Below are 17,964 nucleotides of genomic sequence, written 5' to 3'. Positions count from 1 at the left end.
GATAGCCGTCCTATGTCTCTGAGGCCTCTCGGTTTCTGGTTCCTGAATCCATTCCAGGAAGCAAGGAGGAAGATGTGTGGGGTACAGTCAAGAAAAGAGCAACACTGGGTGCTTGCAGCCTCCAAGCAGCTCATTCTATGGAGAGGAAGGGATGGTAATCTGTGGAGGGGGTGCTGGGCCTCCAGAGGTATCGATCATAAACTCCTTTAAGCTGCTGGAGCAGAGAGGGAGCAGAGAGAAATGGCTCTCTCACCCAAAAACCACCTGAGATTTTGCAAATCTGAATATATTTTTATGCCAGAGGCCACAGAAGAGTAAATGAGACCATCCCTGACCTTGCCATGTGCTGACTTTTAGGAATACCACATTGTGAAAAAGTCCACTCGCTCCCTAAGCACCACTCAGGTGGAATCGCCTTGGAGACTCATCCGGCCAGTCAGGTCATCTCGATCATCGGGCTGTACAAAGAAAAAGGCAAGGTGAGCGCCTGCCTGCACACTATTTCGGCCCCCACGTGAATGTTAGCGTGTATTTCTTAAATGGTTAACTTTATGGCTGTTTTTCTATGAAATAAAACATAGATTTGTCTAGATTGTCTAGATTTGAGCGGATTCCCTGGCCTCCTTTCCTGTGGGCTGCTGACTGAGGTGGCCATGCCCTTTGGTCCTTATGAGGGGAGTCACCAGCACCCGGGAGCTAGGGCACAGTTGAGGGTGGAGTAGAATGCTCCAATATCTGCCACTATTGAAAGAAAAGCCACCCCTGTAGCTTCAGGGGACATATTCCCAGTTATCCCCTTGAATGAATTTCATAGCATTGCCATTATCAACAAAGAGAATAATACAAATAAGTTGATATTATACAAATATCAAAACATCCATTTTGATATTATACGAAATAGAAAGACTGACACAAAAGAGTAAAATAAATATGGCACCCGAATTGTGCAAAATGACTCTCCTGAGGTATTAATCCATCCATTGGAAATTGTCGTTTTTGGAGACCAAAAGTTGTCAGATACTGGCAATTTCATATGTTTGAACTGAAAACTTTCTCCCTTTAGGGTAATGCATAGCTAATGCAATGCAAATAGATCTGAGGAAGGAAGTGGAGAAGGGAACATAAATTTATAGCTGGTTAGCTTGACTCTGAGCCTAGCTGGGAAGGAGGCCTCAGTTAAATAGTGAAACAAGAACGGATGTCCTCAGTTAAATACTGCAATGACAACCTGGACCCCCTTCTGCTTGGGGTGTAGGGCCTTGGCTTTAGCATTGCTGGAGGTCGAGACTGCATTCGAGGACAGATGGGGATTTTTGTCAAGACCATTTTCCCAAATGGATCAGCTGCCGAGGATGGAAGACTTAAAGAAGGTGAGGAGAAAGCCTCTCGGTGGTTCTCAGTGGTGGTGAGCTCTGATTCCATCAGAATCTGCCCCCTTGCAAGATGTGAAGCCAGTGGCACAGCAGCCAAGGATGTGGGCTTGGGGGGTCAAGGAGACCTGTGCTGAACCCCAACACTTACTACTACATCATAACCTTGAGCAATTGATGTAACTTGAGCCTAACTTTCCTCAGTTTGTAAACTTGGAATATTAATACCTGTCTTGAGGAGTCCTTGTGGGATTAAATGAGATGATACCGAGAATGACTTGATATTTTTTATTTGGGTCTTTAAGTGTCTGTCTTATCCCCTTGGTCCTTGAATCATGTTCCTTGCCTTGAAAATTCTTGAGAGCTTGAGGCCATTCTTGCCTCAGGGCCAGAGTCCATATACACCTTTTATATTCTCCATAGCACCTGCCATTTTGCCACACACAAACCTGCTAAACAAGTGCTTTTTTTCCTCCCAGCTTTGTTGAGGTGTAATTGATCCATAACATCGTGGAAGTTTAAGGTATACAACATGATGATCTGATAGCCACATAGATTGCAAAGCCATCGGCACAATGAGTTAGCTAGTCCCCTCTTCACATCATATGATGACTGTGTGCAGTGGGGGGAGGTATAAACATTTAAGATCTACCCTCCTAGGGGCAGCCCGGGTGGCTCAGCGGTTCAGCGCCACCTTCAGCCCAGGGCTTGATCCTGGGGAACGGGGATCGAGTCCCACGTCGGGCTCCCTGCATGGAGCCTGCTTCTCCCTCTGCCTGTGTCTCTGCCTCTCTCTCTCTCTGTGTCTCTCATGAATTAATGGATAAAATCTTAAAAAAAAAATATCTACTCTCCTAGAAATTTTCAGCTGGACAGCACACTACTGCTAACTATGGTCACCATGCTGGACATTAGATGCCCAGAACCTATTCTTGAGTCCTGATTTTTTTCCTCCCTTCTTAACACACTCCCTTCCTGAAATGATTAAATCACACTATTTGTAGTTACCTTCAGAAATACTATGACTGATCAGTCCAGTTGACCCAAATTATAGATACTGTTATGTTCTGCTGACTTTTTTTTTAGCTAGTAAGAGTCCACTGGAGTCTCCTTTTTCTAGGCAGAGCTACCCTAGGAGCCCATATGCTAATGATAAGTCGTGACCAGGCTTATTTTGATGGACAGAATATTTATTTCTCTCTCTCTTAGAGGAAGAATTAACTCCCAGGTGATATTTGTGTCTAGTTTCAGAACGATGTAAAATTCTAACAGAGCATTTTTATAATGGACATGCCATGTGTTCATTTGATTGAAATTCATCCTGCAATACTGGTAGAATGGAGAAAAATGGAGGAAAAATCAGTAGTTGGTAAAGATTAATGGCACTTGATTCTCCTAAATACTATTTTTTCATACGTGTTCATTTACAATAAAGATAAGTCATTGGAATGGATTTTCAGCATGTAGAATGATCTTTTAAAAATCTTGTATAGGAAAAAAAAAATCTTGTATAGGGATTTTTAAGAGCATGAGCAATCATTTTAATGACCATATCCTTTTCCCGTGTGGAAGCAAACCAAAAACCTCACCTAGTTAGGTGACTATTTTTAAACGGATTATTTCACTTATTTTATAACTTCTGTAATTGCGTTAAAGAGAAAGCATATAACAAACGCATGGGGTACGGCTACATTTTCAAGCTCCTCTACGGGATTCCTTTAATGGGATACACAGTGTGCTCCTGGTTTTAGCTCCCCATGAGAGGTGAAAAGGTGTGTTATGCTTATTTGCACTTTGTTGTAGGTAAGGGAGGTCACTCTTTCGTTCCGCACTGCTGTATGGAATTCATCTGTTCTCTCAGAGGCCCCTTTATAATGTTTTTGACGAACAGTTTTTCCAAAAAATAGACCATGTTACAAGAGTACAAACCAAAAACTAACTCTGATAAGTCAACAGGATGTCCTAGTTCTTTTATATTCCCAGCAGACACTGTCAACAGCTGGAAAAATGACCTGACTGTACATTCTTGGGGTTGAAGATGAGGATGAGTCCAGGATAGTTTGAGAGAGAGAGAGAATGAAAGAGCAACTTGGCATTAGCCCACAATAGTCTCTTAGATAGAAACATGTAGTAATCGACCAACTTGATGCCTGAGAACCTGGAACAGCATCAAGAAGACCAGGCATCTAGACTATTTCTGGAGGCAGGGCTGCCATTCTTAAGTAACATCTCAGAAGTGTTTTGTTTTGTGTTGTGTTGTGTTGCCTCTGTTAGTAAAACCATTTTCCACATCTCATGATGATTCCCCAAGCTCAAAACTCTTTCTTTTTGCGAATATAGAAGTGGCTTTGTCTTCACATGTAGCTGTATTGCCAACAGGCTTAAGTTTTTAAACAAACACTATAAGGAAGGACTTAGGACTCGTTATTGCTCGTTAAAGCTTAGGACACCTATTATCAAACTTGGCAATGGCTAAAGAATAGTCTTGATACTTCCCCTAGTTGTTTTCATTAAAGATGGAGGTACAGAAATACTGTGAAAGAATATGCATTGTTATTAGTTGTCCCATTTTGTGAAATTCCTGGGAGCTAAACTAATGAAAGCACTTCGGAACAATAAAAATCATTTTATAGAATTGTAAATCAGGTACCATATGCTATCCTCTTCTAAATGTTAATGTAATTCTCCTGTTTGGTCACTAGGGGATGAAATCCTCGACGTAAATGGAATACCAATAAAGGGCTTGACGTTCCAGGAAGCCATTCATACCTTTAAGGTAACAACATTCTTATTTAGCTCTTTTGTTTTATTTTTCTTCCTTTATTTCCTTCTGGTTTGGGTTTGAGATTTTTTCCCCCCACCCTTCGACCTAGGAATAGTCTGAATGTTGTAGCCCTCCTCTCTTGTATTTTCAGCAAATCCGGAGTGGATTATTTGTCTTAACGGTACGCACAAAGTTACTGAGCCCAAGCCTCACGCCCTGCTCAACGCCCACACACATGAGCAGATCCAGCTCCCCAAACTTCAACACCAGTGGGGGCAGCTCAGCAACAGGCTCAGACGAAGGCAGTTCTTCGTCCCTGGGTCGGAAGGCCCCTGGGCCCAAGGACAGAATCGTCATGGAAGTAACACTCAACAAAGGTGATACCAGCACTTCCTCACTTTCATCGTATTCTCTCGTGTAACAATGTGTAATCTCTTCTTAGGTTAACGTTTTATACTTTTTCTAGGAATTGTTCCTTTGGAACAATCTGCTGCCAACAATGTATGGTATTCTCTAAATGGACAGTGGGATCAAAAGTAGAGATTTTAGCCCTTTTAATAAAGTGAAAAGAAGTTACCACTAGCACAAAGCCTTTTAAGCTCTCCCCTGATGAATCCCGGATGAATCACTGAGTGTCAGAAACTCCTGTAAAATAATAACAAAAGTCAAAAAAATCACAGACTAGCTTAATTCCAGGGCTAATATAAAATTGTATTTATTTATTTATTTATTTATTTATTTATTTATTTATTTATTTATTTTCAAAGATTTTATTTATTTATTCATGAGAGACACACGGGGATGGGGGGGGGGGCAGAGACACAGGCAGAGGCAGAAGCAGGCTCCATGCAGGGAGCCCGACGTGGGATTCGATCCCGGGTCTCCAGGATCAGGCCCTGGGCTGAAGGTGGCACTAAACCTCTGAGCCACCCGGGCTGCCCTAATATAAAATTTTAAGGAACAAGGGCGTCTGGGTGGCTCAATCAAGCATCTGCCTTTGGCTCAGATCATTATCCTGGGGTCCTGGGATTGAGCCCCACATCGACTTTGACTCCTCCCCGCTCCGTGGGGAGTCTGCCTTTCCCACTCCCTCTTCCACTTCCCCTCCCCTTATTCATGCACTCACTTTTTCTGCCTCTCAAATAAATAAAAAATATTTTTAAAAATTTTAAAGAACAAGAGATTATAGTTAATATAGTTAACAACTAAAAATTGTGGGTCTTCCTCAATTCCTGCTACTTTTCATCTCTCTTTCCTTTTTCTCTATACCAACTACAGAAATATGATGAGCAATTAAGTAACCAAGAGATTAGTTGCTTAAAAAAGGCAAGTGAAAGAAAACCTAAAATTGTGTATCTAGAATAAAAAAATTGGAGCCCCTGGCTGGATGGAGTGCACGACTCTTGATCTTGGGGTTGTAAGTCACATATAGCCCCACATTGGGTGTAGAGATTACTTAAAGTCTTTAAAAAAAAAATTATATATATATATATATATATATTACTTTGACTCTGCCTATTTCCAAAAACAGATTGGAAGAGGCTCTTTAGACTAAGCAGAGAGCGGACTACTGAATAACTCATAGGCCATAGTTAGCTCCTGGTTCTGCTACAGACTCATTTCGCTTACAGAGTATGATGGTGTTGGGGCCCCTGGGTGGCCCAGTGGTTGAGTGTCTGCCTTTGGCTCGGGTCATGATCCTGGGGTTCCAGAATCAAGTCCTGAACCAGGCTCCCCAGCAGGGAGCCTGCTTCTCCCTCTGCCTGTGTCTCTGCCCCTCTCCTCTCTCTCTGTGTCTCATGAATACATAAATAAATAATATTTTTTAAAAAGAATATGATGTTGACAAAAGCAAGATTTACATTCTGAGTCTGGTCAAAAATAAAGAGTTATTGGTCTAAATATACATTAATGCAGGTTCAAATCACTTATACTTTTTTAAAAATTTTGTGTTCTCTGTCCGATGCCTGTCACAGAGCCGAGAGTTGGATTAGGCATTGGTGCCTGCTGCCTGGCTCTAGAGAACAGCCCTCCTGGTATCTACATTCACAGCCTGGCCCCGGGATCAGTGGCCAAGATGGAGAGCAATCTGAGGTTCGTTGTAAACCTGATAGTGTGGGCTTCTGGTGTGCTCATGAATTTATGAATTAATGTACATGTAAGGTATCTGCCCTATTACATCCTTTATGAGATTCTAAACTTTTGTATTATTTGCAGTAATATAGCCAAGATTACAATTAATAGCATTTCCAGGGCACCTGGGCGGCTCAGTCTGTTAAGCATCTACCTTTGGCTCAGGTCATGGTCCCAGGGTTCTGGGATCAAGTACCACATTGGGCTCCCTGCTCAGCAGGGAGTATGCTTCTCTATCTGCCTCTGCTTGTGCTCTCTCTCTCTCTCTCTCTCAAATACATAAATAAAAATCTTTTTTAAAAAGTATTTCTGAAGGTGAAAGGCTAATCTAAATAAAATCGGATTGAACTCTGGATATTGGCTTCCCTGTTTTGATCTATTTGGACTCAGAAGTTCAGTTTCAGAAACTTGACAAAATACAACTCTATATAGATATCTATGGTCATCTAAGTATTTTCTTTCATGTTTATATTCATTTATGTAAAATTCATATGTGACGCTGGGAAGCGCTCATAACCATTCAGAATCACTGGATACGAAAGAGTCCCCAAATCATGCCGTTCAACAGAAGGCCTTTATTATTAAGTATAATCTCTTAAACCTTTCCTGTTGTTTCATTCCTTTTTGAGTGATGTTGTCTAGATGCTTATTGTCTGAAATCACTGCATGTCTGATTTCTCAATCCAGATAGTTGAGTTGTAGCACGAGTATTCTGTTTATACAAGAGATGGCTAGGTGTTCTGTTATATAGTAATTGCAATGGGTCTGCGCCCACCTAAACTTCACAGGAATGTACACATATTGCATAAAACACCCTGTGCAAACAGTATCACCTTTCTCCCTCGTAACTTCTAAGTCCTTGAGCAGTTGAGAAATTGGCAAAATGACATTCCTTAAGGTTGCCATTTTGGGGCTCTGTTAATAGATTATATTATGTTTTTAGTTAATCATCAGAATGAATTTCCATACAAAAAAAAATTCAGCAAATCATCCAAAGTACATTAAAGAAAATATACTTTTAGAACCCCAGGAAAAAAATCCTTTAATGACATCCCAAGATGATGTTTCTTCCTTGAATGGTTCCATATGTCTGGAGCCTGCCAAATGAACATTCTTCAAACCCCACATAAAGAGTCTTTGTTCTCTCTAACTGAGTTCTCTGCCTATAATTTCAAGTCAAAATGGGCATCTTGTCCCCAATTTCTCATTTGTTCAAATTTGAAACGTTTTTACAAATTCTTGGGTAACCTTTGAGCTTCAGATATTTCCTCCTCAAATTATATTACAATAATCATTTCAAGATGGTAGGAAAAAAGAAAATGATGGTGGCCAGGGGCCTATCTTGTGGTGATCAAAAGGTAGACAGACCTGAGTTCAACAGTGTGTGACATCAGGGTGACCTCTCTGAGCCTGGGGCCTTATCTGAATAATAGGAATAATAATACCTGTTCAAAGTATTGCTATGTAAATTGCTTTGTATGGTGCCTGGTTTATACTCAAGAAATGATGATCCCTGCTATTGTCCCATTATCAACTTTATTGCTTCTGAAAATGCAGCTAGATATGCATGCTGGCTTTGTCAATTTAATGTCTAATGTATTTATATGAATGTGTTGCTTGTTTAGCCACATGCAAAGATGAAAGGATGCCATATGCTTGTTTAAGGCATTCAGAAAAGATTTCATATTATAAACCTCTCCCAGAAGGAGATCTTGTAAAAAGCTAGCTGTTACCACAGAGTGTTGGTCATGTTGCCCTCCCTAGCCGCGGAGATCAAATCCTGGAAGTGAATTCAGTCAACGTCCGCCATGCTGCTTTAAGCAAGGTCCATACCATCCTGAGCAAATGCCCTCCAGGACCCGTTCGCCTTGTCATCGGCCGGCACCCTAATCCAAAGGTGAAGTATTTCATATTATTCTGAGTATAGCTAGTATATTATGTTTTTAGTTAATCATCAGAATGAATTTCCATACCAAAAAAAATTCTAGCAAATCATCCAGGTGTGGATGTAGGTGTGGCTGTTTGTCCTGTAGCGGTGACACACATATTCCTATGATGATGCACGCTCTTTGGTGAGACAGTTTATACAAGAATAACTTTCATTCCCATGTCGGCTGGGCATGGGAATCATTAGCTTGTGTTCACACGATGGCCAAATAACTGATACACATGGGAAACAAATCACTAATCTGGACTTCTTCGTCTTCACACTCTTAGAAATTTTATTAGAAAATTTTGGCATTGTTATTTGTGAATATAAAATGTGGTAGAAGGTAAGAGTACTGGGTTCTGAATAAGTCCCAGCTGGTTGTTTCATCTCTGGTAAGATACTTAACCTTTCTGGGTTTCTGCATCAAGAAGATCTGAAAGCATTGGACTAAATGATCTACCCAGGCCATCCTCGACCTGAGCAGAACACTTCTGTAATGAAGGGTTAAGCGCCTACTAGTTTTTTTTTTTTTCTTTTGCATCAGTAGCACATTGTTGAACTTACAGATAATCATAGCCTCTGTATCCTTGGCCTTGGCTGATATTTGGTTGTATCTTTTCTATACATAAGGAGTTGCTTTTAATTTTTTTAGGTTAATCAGAGGCCACTTCAGCAAATTTGACTCTACCGGCATTCAGCACTATTTTTTGCTGTTTTGAGTACTTATTGTAAAAATCTTTTTAAATTAGCCTGTCTCTAATATTGCAATCATATTGTATTTTTTCCAAATTTAACCTTTTCCTTTCAACAACTCAAAATGCTCCTTAAGAACATTAGCTCTTTGGGACACCTGGGTGGCTCAGTCAGTTGGGTGTCTGCCTTCAGCTCAGGTCATGATCCCAGGGTCCTGGGATGGAGCCCCAAGTCGGGTTCCCTGCTCAGCAGGGAGTCTGCTTCTCCCTCTCCCTCTGCCTGCCGCTCCCCCTGCTTGTGCTCTCTCTTTTTCTCTCTCTGTCAAATAAGTAAGTAAAATCTTAAAAAAAAAAAAAGAACATTAACTCTTTTTATGTCTGTCGTCTGACCACCTCTTGTGTGTCCTTTGTACTATTATATCCTAAATGGGCCCACGCTGCTGTGCTTGATGGACTCTGATGATGCCATTTTTGAGACTAAGAAGTCTGTGCAGAGAGACCTTGTGGGTCTTCCCATGTCTGAGATTTCTTTAGTATGTTAATTTTATGGGATCATCTTTAGTGTCCCAGGAGTTCTGTTGTCCTGGTTCCCCACAGTGCTGGGACAACGGCTGCCATTAGACTGATTCAAAGTCAACTCCGCTACTATTTTTTTCCCAGATTGTTTTTTCTTATCTATATGCATTCTCATCTATGTCTTAAATAAAACTTCTTGAATATCATTAATATAACATCAAGTCCTGCTTCTACCTATTTCCATATTTTCTACTTGTCACTTACTATTTTTCTCCTTTCTATTTTGTAGTCCTGATACTTTCCCTTACAACCTATTCTGCTTTATCTCCCTGCTGTCACCATGGCTCTCTACGGGTCATTTTTAACAGTATTTTGCTTCATACTCACATCTAGAGTGGTCATGGCTCCTTCCTCCAGGGTCCTCTCTTGGATTCCATCACCTGCTTGGCCATACCTCCTCCCCGCTTCCCCCTTGAGAAGCAGTCCAGTAAGCTGGGGCTGACCTACCACATCCCTCAGCAACATTATAAAAAATTAAGTTCTCAGTGGTTTGCAGTCATTGGCTTCAAGGCATGTCTGACTTCAAAATCCATTCCAGCACAGCACAGGTTATGATTTGTTTGGAGGTCTGCTTCATCTCAGCCCAAAAGCATCTGCCTAATTTGCCAATACAATCAAACATCAAAATGGCATTTCAGTGCAAAACATAATAATCCTGGACTGGTGGTCTGTGATCCTGTTGAATACAGGTTGATTCATGTTTCCAGCCACAGTAATACGGTCGTTGTGATGGTGTTGGAGATACATCCAGCAAAACCAGATTTCAGTATTTGTTTGACTAGATTTCACATTTCTTCCTAGGTAAACATGGTGTTTTTAGTTGTAATATCATACTATATTTTTCTTTTGGTCAAGATTCCACTTTATATTTAATGTATTTTTATACCACTCACCCCGACATTTCATGCCAGTAGTACGTTTTGATACCAAATGTATGTGCTTCCTTAGTTTTCATGTTGTTCCAATAGAAATACCACAGGGATTTTCTTTTCTTCTGTTTCTCATAATGACTGGAGCAGTGGCTGCCCAACTGGGATATTCAAAGCCTCCAGGTCTAGACAAGCTAAGATTTGGACTTGCTGGAGGAAGGTCATAGGGGTCCATTTTTAACTGGTACTGGGGCTCTCAGCATGAATAGAATTATCCAGGAAATCTTTCACTTGTCTCAAATCCCAACCATTTTTTCTCCACTCAGACAAACAGTTGCAAATATTGAAAGTCTAATGTCAAGAAAAATTTGCAACCACTGTCTAAGCTGATATTTTCTCTCACTCATTTATACAAAATTATTCTTTGCTTTATGAAGTATGTGTTTGTGTAAGTATATATGGCTGTGAGCATGTATGTGTCTGTGTTTTATTTCCTGTGAGGCCTACTAGAAAGTATTACGTAAGCATGATGTGATTATGATTTATCTGTTAAGTTAAAATGTAATGCTGAATCCTGTGTAGCTTTATTTGCTTATTAAGACAAATTGCTACCTTGTCCAAATATTATTTATGCTAAATGTTATTTCTCTACACAAAATTACCATTCTAAGTTCATAGTATTCTTACCTTTAAAAAAGAAACTCAGTGAAAGTTATGTAATTGTCTTTTAAAATATCTCATAATGGGGATCCCTGGGTGGCTCAGTGGTTTAGTGCCTGCCTTTGGCCCAGGACATGATCCTGGAGTCCTGGGATCAAGTCCCACATCAGGCTCCCTTCATGAAACCTGCTTCTCCCTCTGTCTGTCTCTCTGCCTCTCTCTCTCATGAATAAATAAATTTTAAAAATCTTAAAAAAAAAAAAACCACTTTAAAAAATAAAAACTAAAATAAAAATAAAATATCTCATAATTAAGCATTTATCAGGCTTTTAAATTTTTCTTCCATGAATAATGACAATTATGGATAACTAAGGGGGAAAAATCCATGACTTTACCATAATAACAATAAATATAGAAAGAAAAGAGTTATAAAATGACTATTTTTAAATTTCATTGTAAAAATTGATCCAAATAAGAATCATCAATGATGCTAAGACCATTAAGTAAAAATATACTGGGGAGTAGGATATTGATGTTGTCTCAAGCTGTCTCCTCACAGATGTCTCACTGATGAATAAGAAAAAAAAAATCCAGTGAAGAAATCTGGTGGAACTCTATCCTAACAAGTGGCCAGAGTTATCACCAGTTATGAAACATGGAATAGTGACCCTGAGTACCTCACAGAAGCACTGAAAAGGAAACAGTTTTTGTAGTTTTTCTGCCAAAAAAATACATAATCTAAATCTCAGCATGAAGAAACTATCAAACAAATCCTAATTGAGTGTTTGATTGTCCTGGGTTTCTTCCAAAATATCAGTATTGTGACAAAGAAAGGCTAGGCTCAGCAGTGTTTTGAATTATTATTTGAATAATTTGTATTATTTGACATGACAAATAGACCCTGAAAATTTTTATAAAGCATTACCATGCAAAGGTGTCGGTTGGTGACAATCTACAAAGATCCACAAGATAAGGAGCTTGCACCAGAATGCAAATCAATTACATCATCATGTACACTACTCAGTTTAGTGGACATTTTTCCCCAGCAAAACATTGTTGGCGAAAGAAACTGAATGTTAAAAAAGAAAAAAAAAAAAAAAAGAAAGAAACTGAGTGTTGATAAGCATTCTGGAGGAAAAACCTATCTCATCACAAGCTGCCATCAAACTTCCTATGAGCTACTCCCATCTACAGACATACGCTGAATAGCATTTCTGAAGGGTGGTATTAGGACAGTTGGCTAAATGGAAATATGAAATGTAAATTAGTCGTTTGCGTCAATGTTAAATTTCCTGGAATGGTAATAGTACCAGGGTTATTGAAGAGAATGTTCTTGTTTTTAGGAGATACATGCTAAAATATTTATGGGTGAAGGTTCATGATGTCTGCAACTAACTCCCAAAAGGTTTAGTAAAAAATTAAACAAGGATGCCTGAGTGGCTCAGTGGTTGAGCATCTGCCTTTGGCCCAGGGCATGATCCTGGGGTCCAGGGATCCAGTCCCACATTGGGCTCCCTGCTTGGAGCCTACTCCTCTCTCTGCCTCTCTCTCTCTCTCTGTGTCTCTCATGAATTAATAAATAAAATCTAAATAAATAAACAAACAAACAAACTGTGTGTGTGTTAAGAAAGAGCATGAGTGGGATGCCTGGATGGCTCAGTCAGTTCAGCGTCCAACTCCCGGTTTTAGCTCGGGTCATGATCTCGCGGTCATGGATTCGAGCCGCTGCACTGGGCTCCACGCTCAGCATGGAGTCTGCTTCAGATTCTCTCTCCCTCTCCCTCTCCTTCTCCTCCTGCTCATGCACTTTCTTTCTCCCCCCGCCCCAAAATAAACAAAATCTCTTTAAAAAAAAAAAAAAGCATGAGTGTAAATGTGGCAGTGTTTAAAAAAATAATAGTGAAGAGTATACTCCTCTTGTGCTACTCTTACAAGCTTTATGTAGGTTTGAAATTGTTTAAATCAAGGAACAAAAGAAGTGAGTGTTTTAGAGAGAGGTGGGTACCAGCCATGTGGTTGGTACCTGTAGCACCTGAGTGCCTTAGTGAATTTGGGGACCAGCTGAAGGTCTTGCTTCAAATGCATTTGTTGGAAGTGATCGGCTAACCCAGCTCTCCTTACGTGCCCTGGATTATTGCTTCTGAGGATGGTCATAATCTTCGATGCTGTGGTTTCCCTCTTTATCTGTACTCAGCCTCCGACTCGGGTCCTAACTACTTTGATTGGGGAAGGAGAAATAAATAAAACCATCTAATTTGTGCTTTCTGCTGAAAAACAGGTTTCCGAGCAGGAAATGGATTTAGTGATCGCACGCAGCACTTATCAGGAGAGCAAAGAGGCCAGCTCCTCTCCTGGCTCAGGTACCGTATTTGTACATCTTCGTTCCACATTCAGAAGAGCTTCTCAGGAAGCTCCCCCAGGAGCCCTGCCCCGTGCAGTGCTGTTGGGCTCTTTGTCATTATCGGGTTTGCCAGAAGTTGTTGTCAGGGAGATCTCATGCTTTCTCCTAGCTGCTACTTTTTATTGCTGCCGTTATTTACTGCACTTTATAGTACAGTTCTAATTATGCATGCTCCTCACACTATGAGATAATTTGCAAAAATGAGTTAACAGCATTTCATGTGTTTATGTGCAATTCATCTGAAATGTTCTAGGTAAAAATGAAGCAACACCAAAATATCGGTTGTTTGATAGACGGAGTGATCTCCGTTCCAAAGCCTGGGGTTTCTTTACGTGAACTAAAAGTTCCCACCCAGTATGGCAGCCTTCCTTTAATGATTAGTAGATATTTTTTGAAGTTTCAACTGAAGAAGGGTAGCAGAAGCTCCCCAAATCATGATTTCCCCCTTCTTTTTTTGTTTTTAAAGATTTTATTTATTTATTCATGAGGGGTGATTTCCCCCTTCTTAAGGGGAAAGTTTGAGCAGAGAAGCATTGAGATAGTAGGAATTTCTGATAAGTCTTATGTGTGAAACATTGCGTTGAGTTTTAAAAGTAATGTTTCCAGTAGAATGGAAATCCAGAGACTCTGCAAACATGTCTCAACTCAAGATATTACTGATGTCAACACTGATGCTGGGAGAGAAAAAGGAACTGAGACATAAGTTACTGGTTGTCAGAGGAAAAGGAAGGCATAGGATTTTTTGGCAACCATGTAATACCCCGATTATTTGCATCCGTAATTAATACATTTCAAGTGGGCACAGCCATAATGGGCTCCTTATTCACCCAACGCCTTCTCCTGACCTGCCTACAAGCCGTCCCCTCATAATCCCCACATACCCACTCGATCATCTAGGAAGGATTTTCTTAAGCTACCAACTTCATGCGGACGATCTTTTTGCTCATGGCATATAATTGAAAGTTTCAATGCCGAATCTTTTCATCTTTCTACTAAAAACCGAGATAGGCATTCAGCCCTCCCCCCAGCTCCTTCATGAGTTCCTTGCGTGATGTTTCTTTGTTCATTGATCCTTCAGTCCATTCAGTGGCTACCACTGAGTACTTCTGAGATCCAGGTGCCGTGCTGAGTGTTGTGGGGTCAGATCAGTGAAGGTCTCAGCCTTACAGATAAATAGTTGAGGAAGGGAGATGAGGAGCATCCACTCATAATTAAACTGTGTTATGGAGACTGGTGTATGGGTTGTATAAAATACTTTTAAGGTTCCAAGGAAGTTACCCCAACCGGGATCGTCACGGAGGCAGTAGCTCCAAGTGAGGGCCTGAAGCATGAGCAGAACCGTGGGAGGTGGGCTGGAGGGGGGCTCCCGTGCCCAGGTTGAGTGCATGCATGTCTGCACCTGTGCGCATAGCCCATCGATGTCAGCCGAGCAAAGAGGGGCTAATATGTTTGGCTCCTTCTTTCGTAGTGAAAAAAGTGAGCCTGTTTGTTGGGAGGTGAGCTTTGCCATTTTGACATTATGGTGAATTTTCTCTCCAACAGGTACCCCCCTGAAGAGTCCCTCTCTGGCAAAAAAGGTGAGTCAAGGCACACAGCTGCCTCACTCGGCTGGCCCATGAATCAGTCCCTGGGGCCCCACAAGTGCAGCCTGAGGGCCCAGCCCATGGTTTTGTCCATGAGTCATTTTATCCACTCTACACAGACGATGACAATGATGCTAATTTGAGAACAAATACAAAAATGTGTTTCTTTTCTTAAATACTCATCTAAGAAAAGAACAGAGCAACAAAATAAAAGAACTGAGCTGCAGTTTAAAAAATAATTTTCAAACTGTTCCATACTCAAGGGCTCCCCAGTTGGCTTTCGGGGAGGACCTGTGACTTTATGGAGCCTGGAGTATTTCCCAGCTGGCGATTCCTCAATCCCAGCGGATCAGAGCACAGGATTCAGACCCCCCCCTTCTCCGTTCCATCGCTAGCCTGAACCAGTGGCTTGGAATGTCATTCTATCTTCCTATCTCTTCCCCCAGTGTTTTTCCTGGGATGGCTGATATGTTGCTGCTGTGGCATTTCTGACCATCGCTAAACAGTTGGCCAAAAAAAAAAAATCTCTTAACATTGTCTGGCAGCAACCGCTGCCTTTTTCATTAGTTGTTTAATTTAGCCATCCTAAAGTAAGTGGAAGTGGGTGTCTACTACGGCCACTGTTGCAGATGACCAGGGATTACAGCCAAGTGTTCTCGGAAAGCTAGGAATTCCCGTTTCAGACCATGAGCCCCCGGCAGGCCTTCCTCATCATCCAGCACCTTCTCCCCCAACAGGACGCCCTGATTACTGAAGCTGAAGCCTCCCACTACTTCGCCCACGGTGTCCCCGGCTCCCTGTCAGACTTCGTGGTGGCCGGCTCCGAGGACGAGGATCCGCCAGGCGGTGGCTGCGGCGCCTCCGAGGACAGTGGCCTGCCACCCAGCACCCCTGGTAAGCAGTGGCTGTGTCCCACCCCGGGCTGCGTCGCGTTCCGTAGCAGGTGGTCTCACATGAACAGGGAACTGGGAACCAGGCTTTGGGTTGAGGACAAGCCCCCTGTCTGCGTGGCCGAAATTCCCAATCTACCTTCGGAAAGCGCAGCCCACCACTGGTGACTGGCCCCGGTCCCAGGGTGGAGGGAGGGAGCGCCCGTCCTGTGGCCTGATGGTTGGAGGTGGCCACGCTGGGCAGCCTGTAGACGCGACTCACGTAGGTAGCATCGTCGTGAAGTTTATGGCGTGAAGGCAGGTTGGCAACCTGCGGCCTTCTGGTTCAGGGGAACCCTGGCCAAATTGCAGGTCCCGCCCCTCACCAGGCCCTACCTTCATTCTTTTTTAGAAGACAGTGAGTGGAAGATTCAGAACCCCTAGGAGACAAATACTCTCAAACAGTTGGTTTTGAATCTCCTGAACGGTGCTCCCACTAGAGTATGAGAGAACGATCTGATGTGCACCACACTGATTCCTCGGGCTTCTGCTCGTGTGGTTGGCTTTCTCTTTTTTAACTTCTGATGTCCGCACAAGAACATCCCTGTGCAGACTTGGCCACTCTGTCTGTCATTTGGAACAGCCGACAAGCTTACCCTTCTCTCGGCCAGAGGCATTTCAAGGTGTGAGCTCATGTGCAAAATATGAAGAGTTTGCTGAGCAGCACAAGCTTTCCCTCCTCCCAGCTTGGAATTTACGTAGATTAGAATCTCAGAAGATCATAATCTTCCCTGTACCACACTCTAGGAGCTACCTGTACCAAGCCCCCCATCTTTGCAAATGAAGGAAGGGCCTCGTGTGATAAGAAGGTCCAGGCGTGCGAGGCTTGGCCTCCCAGCATCCTCCTAGAGGGGACTTCCCAGCAGCAGCATCTAGTTTGAACCCCAGCAGTGTATTAGACATCAGGGGGCTGAATTAAACATTTCTGTCTCTAGAAAGCGTACATGTTTAAGCTAAACAATCCAGAGGTTGAGTAAAAAATGAATGAATGAATCAATGAATGAATGAATGAATGAATGAATGAATGAATGCAAGCAAACAAAAAGGGAAGCCAGTCATCCACTCTGGGCAAATCCCAAGAAGCCGGATCATTTAAGCCTGGTGTTCAGTGGCCAGAGGATGAATAGCTGGCAGTGGCGAACATGGGAATGCTCCTGTGTAAGAGGGAGGTTAAATGATAAAACCAGGCCAGACGGGAAACCCTATTTCATTTGGCTATTTCTTTCCCCATCCCCACCAGCTCCCAGGGAACCAGGAAAACCCAGGGCCAACAGCCTCGTGTCGCTAGGAAGCCAGCGGTCCTCTGGGCTCTTCCACAAGCAGGTGACGATTGCCAGACAAACCAGTCTCCCTGGGAGCCCCCAGGCCCTCCGAAACCCTCTCCTCCGCCAGAGGAGGGTGGGCTGCTATGACACCGACGACGCCAGTGATGAGGAAGAGTTTGACGGTGAAGGGGACTGCATTTCCCTCCCAGGGACCCTCTCTGGTCCCAGCAGGCCTCTGACAGAGGACAGCTCTAGGCACGTCCTGATGACCTCTTCCAAGGCCACGGGTCTCAACAACCAGGGTGAACATCCCCAGAAAACAATGGTCAGCAAGGCCTCCTCGGTGCCTCTCTTTGGCAGCTCCCTGAGCTTAGAGGAGAGGGTCCCAGAGGGCGTGGGGGACACTCCTTCCCGTGCTGCCCACCTGCTGGCCTCTGCAGAAGCTGCCAAGGGTGGCTCTGGGTGCCCAAGGAGGAAGGAATTATCAGGATCGAGGAGTTCACCCAAATTGGAATGCAAAGCCGATACCAGCACCCAGTGTCTGGTGAACACAGATACCCCCAGACTCCCACAGCAGAAGAATGACAACCTGGGGTCCAGGCACAAACCAGTGGCCAGGGTCAGCCCACACCACAAGAGGCCCGAGGCTGACGCCAGGCCCAGCAACCCAGAGACAGCGGACCTGACTGATGGAGCCGATGACCCATGTGTCCAGGCCACTCCCGTCAAAGAGATCAGGACTGGTTTTCAGCCAGGTGGAACTGCGGAGAAGGTAATTGCTTTCCTCTTCGT

At 42.8% G+C, this 17,964-nt stretch overlaps 1 protein-coding gene across 1 annotated transcript in view; it reads left to right on the top strand.

Annotated features, from left to right (window-relative positions):
* Positions 1-17,964, top strand: part of PDZD2 (PDZ domain containing 2) — a 359,297-nt gene that overhangs the window by 317,868 nt on the left and 23,465 nt on the right. Inside the window, 11 exon segments of the mRNA XM_025436367.3 lie at positions 358-435; positions 438-479; positions 1,256-1,370; positions 4,073-4,146; positions 4,286-4,511; positions 6,111-6,228; positions 8,032-8,164; positions 13,273-13,354; positions 14,938-14,972; positions 15,716-15,872; positions 17,148-17,944. Coding sequence (XP_025292152.3) covers positions 358-435; positions 438-479; positions 1,256-1,370; positions 4,073-4,146; positions 4,286-4,511; positions 6,111-6,228; positions 8,032-8,164; positions 13,273-13,354; positions 14,938-14,972; positions 15,716-15,872; positions 17,148-17,944 — 1,857 coding nt within the window.

Source organism: Canis lupus, chromosome 4, assembly GCF_003254725.2.
Source record: "Canis lupus dingo isolate Sandy chromosome 4, ASM325472v2, whole genome shotgun sequence".
Lineage (NCBI taxonomy): Eukaryota > Metazoa > Chordata > Mammalia > Carnivora > Canidae > Canis > Canis lupus.
Note: the sequence above shows the minus strand (reverse complement) of the source record. Positions and strands in the feature narration are given on the sequence as shown.